This window comes from Otolemur garnettii, unplaced genomic scaffold (assembly GCF_000181295.1).
Source record: "Otolemur garnettii isolate 467f Iridium unplaced genomic scaffold, OtoGar3 scaffold00100, whole genome shotgun sequence".
NCBI classification, from domain to species: domain Eukaryota; kingdom Metazoa; phylum Chordata; class Mammalia; order Primates; family Galagidae; genus Otolemur; species Otolemur garnettii.
Window position 1 is genome coordinate 7,576,235 of NW_003852495.1, and position 2,222 is coordinate 7,578,456.

General features: G+C 54.9%; 1 protein-coding gene across 2 annotated transcripts in view; it reads left to right on the forward strand.

Annotated features, from left to right (window-relative positions):
- Positions 1 to 2,222, forward strand: part of RYR1 (ryanodine receptor 1) — a 131,919-nt gene that overhangs the window by 76,385 nt on the left and 53,312 nt on the right. For both annotated transcript variants that reach the window (XM_003796154.3, XM_003796155.3), the window contains 2 exons: positions 307 to 477; positions 1,880 to 1,939. In XM_003796154.3, the coding sequence (XP_003796202.1) occupies positions 307 to 477; positions 1,880 to 1,939 (231 nt within the window). The remainder of the gene's footprint in view (positions 1 to 306; positions 478 to 1,879; positions 1,940 to 2,222) is intronic.

Below are 2,222 nucleotides of genomic sequence, written 5' to 3' on the forward strand. Positions count from 1 at the left end.
GCTTGAGCCCAGGAGTTCAAGTCCAGGCTAGGCAACATAGTCCACCTTACCCCTCAAAATAAAAATTTCTTTTTAAATAGAAAGAAATTGGGGATGCAGAGTTGGGTCTGAGCGGGTCTGTGGTCAGGCCTGGGGGTTTGAAGTGGCGAATCAGTGAGATCTGGGGTGGAACATGGATGTACTCTAAGGTTGGCACTGGGGAAGGGGGTGTCTAGTACCCAGGCAGGAGTGTGGCCAATGGCTGCAGGTTGGGGCTGAGGCATGGGCTTAGGACTTAAGCCAGTGCTGAGCTCTATGTCCCTGCAGTCGGGTGGCTCGGACCAGGAACGCACCAAGAAGAAGCGCCGGGGGGACCGGTACTCTGTGCAGACATCATTGATCGTGGCTACACTCAAGAAGATGCTGCCGATTGGCCTGAACATGTGTGCACCCACCGACCAGGACCTCATCACGCTGGCCAAGACCCGCTACGCCCTGGTGCCTGCACAGCCCATCCTGGGAACCTGCCAGGATCCCACCCAGCACCCCACTGAGCCCCCCAGGTCCCTGGGAGCCCTCACTTAGGACCCTACTGAATCCCCCTCCAGGGACCTGAGGACTAATTGAGCCCTCTGGGATGCCCTGAGCTCTCTGCCAGGCTGATGAAAACCCCACTCAAGATACTGCCAGGGCACTAACTGGGACCCCAGTGAAACCTCGAAATGCCTCTAAGACCCATGCAACCCTAATGAGCTCTTCAGGACTGCACTGACCCCTCTAGGACCAGGCTGACCCTGCTGAGGCCTAAGAATCCCCAACAAAAGACAGCAGGAGACCCCTGAGACTCCCCTGAGCCCTTCAAGACTCCCCAAATCCCCTTGAGATCCACAGAACCCTCCCCTGTGCCCTCAGGACTGAACATCTGGGTTCCTGCTGAGCCCTTCAGCTCACCTGCCCTTTCCTTCAGGACCCTGCCAACCCCTATCCTTGTGACCTGAGTATTCCCCTGCGGGTCCTATAAGTCCCTTCTGAAGAACTCACCCAAACCACTGAGAGTTCGGGCATCCTGGGGACCAACTGACCCTGCCCCAAGAACTTAAGCCTTCTGGGACCCCAAGGAAGCCTCCTAGGGCTGCACTTACCCTTTGTATGGGACAGCAAGGACAATCCCCCCTATTCTGTTCAGCTTCAGGGACCCCAAGGAGCCCTCCAGGATTCTGCCCCAAGACTTCTACAACCCTCCCCCTTACTAGACACCCTGACAACCTGCTAACTACCCTGGGCCCTAAAGACCCCTGCCTTCTCCTCTGGTATCACAAGGACCCTTTTCCTGGAATTCCAAAGGCCCTTTTCCTCAGGACCTCAGCTTTTCCTAGGACCTAAGGACTCCTCCTGAGACCCCAGAGAGCTCCCCAGGGCCCTGCTGACCTCTCACCCTGGTCCTCAAGGGTCCCTCTCCTGGGACACTAAGGATCCCCCACTCTGCTGGCCCCCACATCCCTAGCCCATGGGTAATGGTGACTTGTTTGACCTACCAGGTCTCCTATGATCTCTGCTGCTCTTGCTACCTCCATAACCCCTTACCCCTCCTCTGGACTGAACAGTCCCTTTTTTGGCCATATTTGACCTTTGATGACATCTCTTGTCACCCTTTACTCCTCTCAGACCTTCATGAGGCCCCTCAAGACTGTCTTTTCAATGTGCCTCTTTGGCCCTCTGGTCTCCTCTATGACACCTCTCTGACCACTGTCAACCTTTGAGTTCCTTCAGTTTCCTTTGGGTCTCGCCCCACAAAAATCTCTTACCAGGTTCCAGGGTGGCATGCCTAGAAGAGAAAGGGTGTGGGCCAAGGATGAGGGTAGGACCCCCAGGGTGACCCAGCCTGGCCATGTCTCCCCAGAAAGACACAGATGAGGAGGTGCGGGAGTTTCTACAAAACAACCTTCACCTTCAGGGAAAGGTAAGCAGCGGAAAGGGGCAGGTAACAATAATAGCAATAATAGCTGATGTTTGAGCAGTTACCAAGTGCCAGGCACCAGTTAAGGACCTTCACATGCACTTGCCGCCTCAATCCTAACAATATTGTAAGGGGGACAGGGACCCTCAGCTGGCAGGGTGGCTCATACCTGTAATCCTAACACTTTGGGAGACTGAGACAGATAGATCGCTTGAGTGCAGGAGTTTTTTTTTTTTTTTTGAGACAGAGCCTCAAGCTGTCCCCCTGGGTAGAGTGCCATGGCATT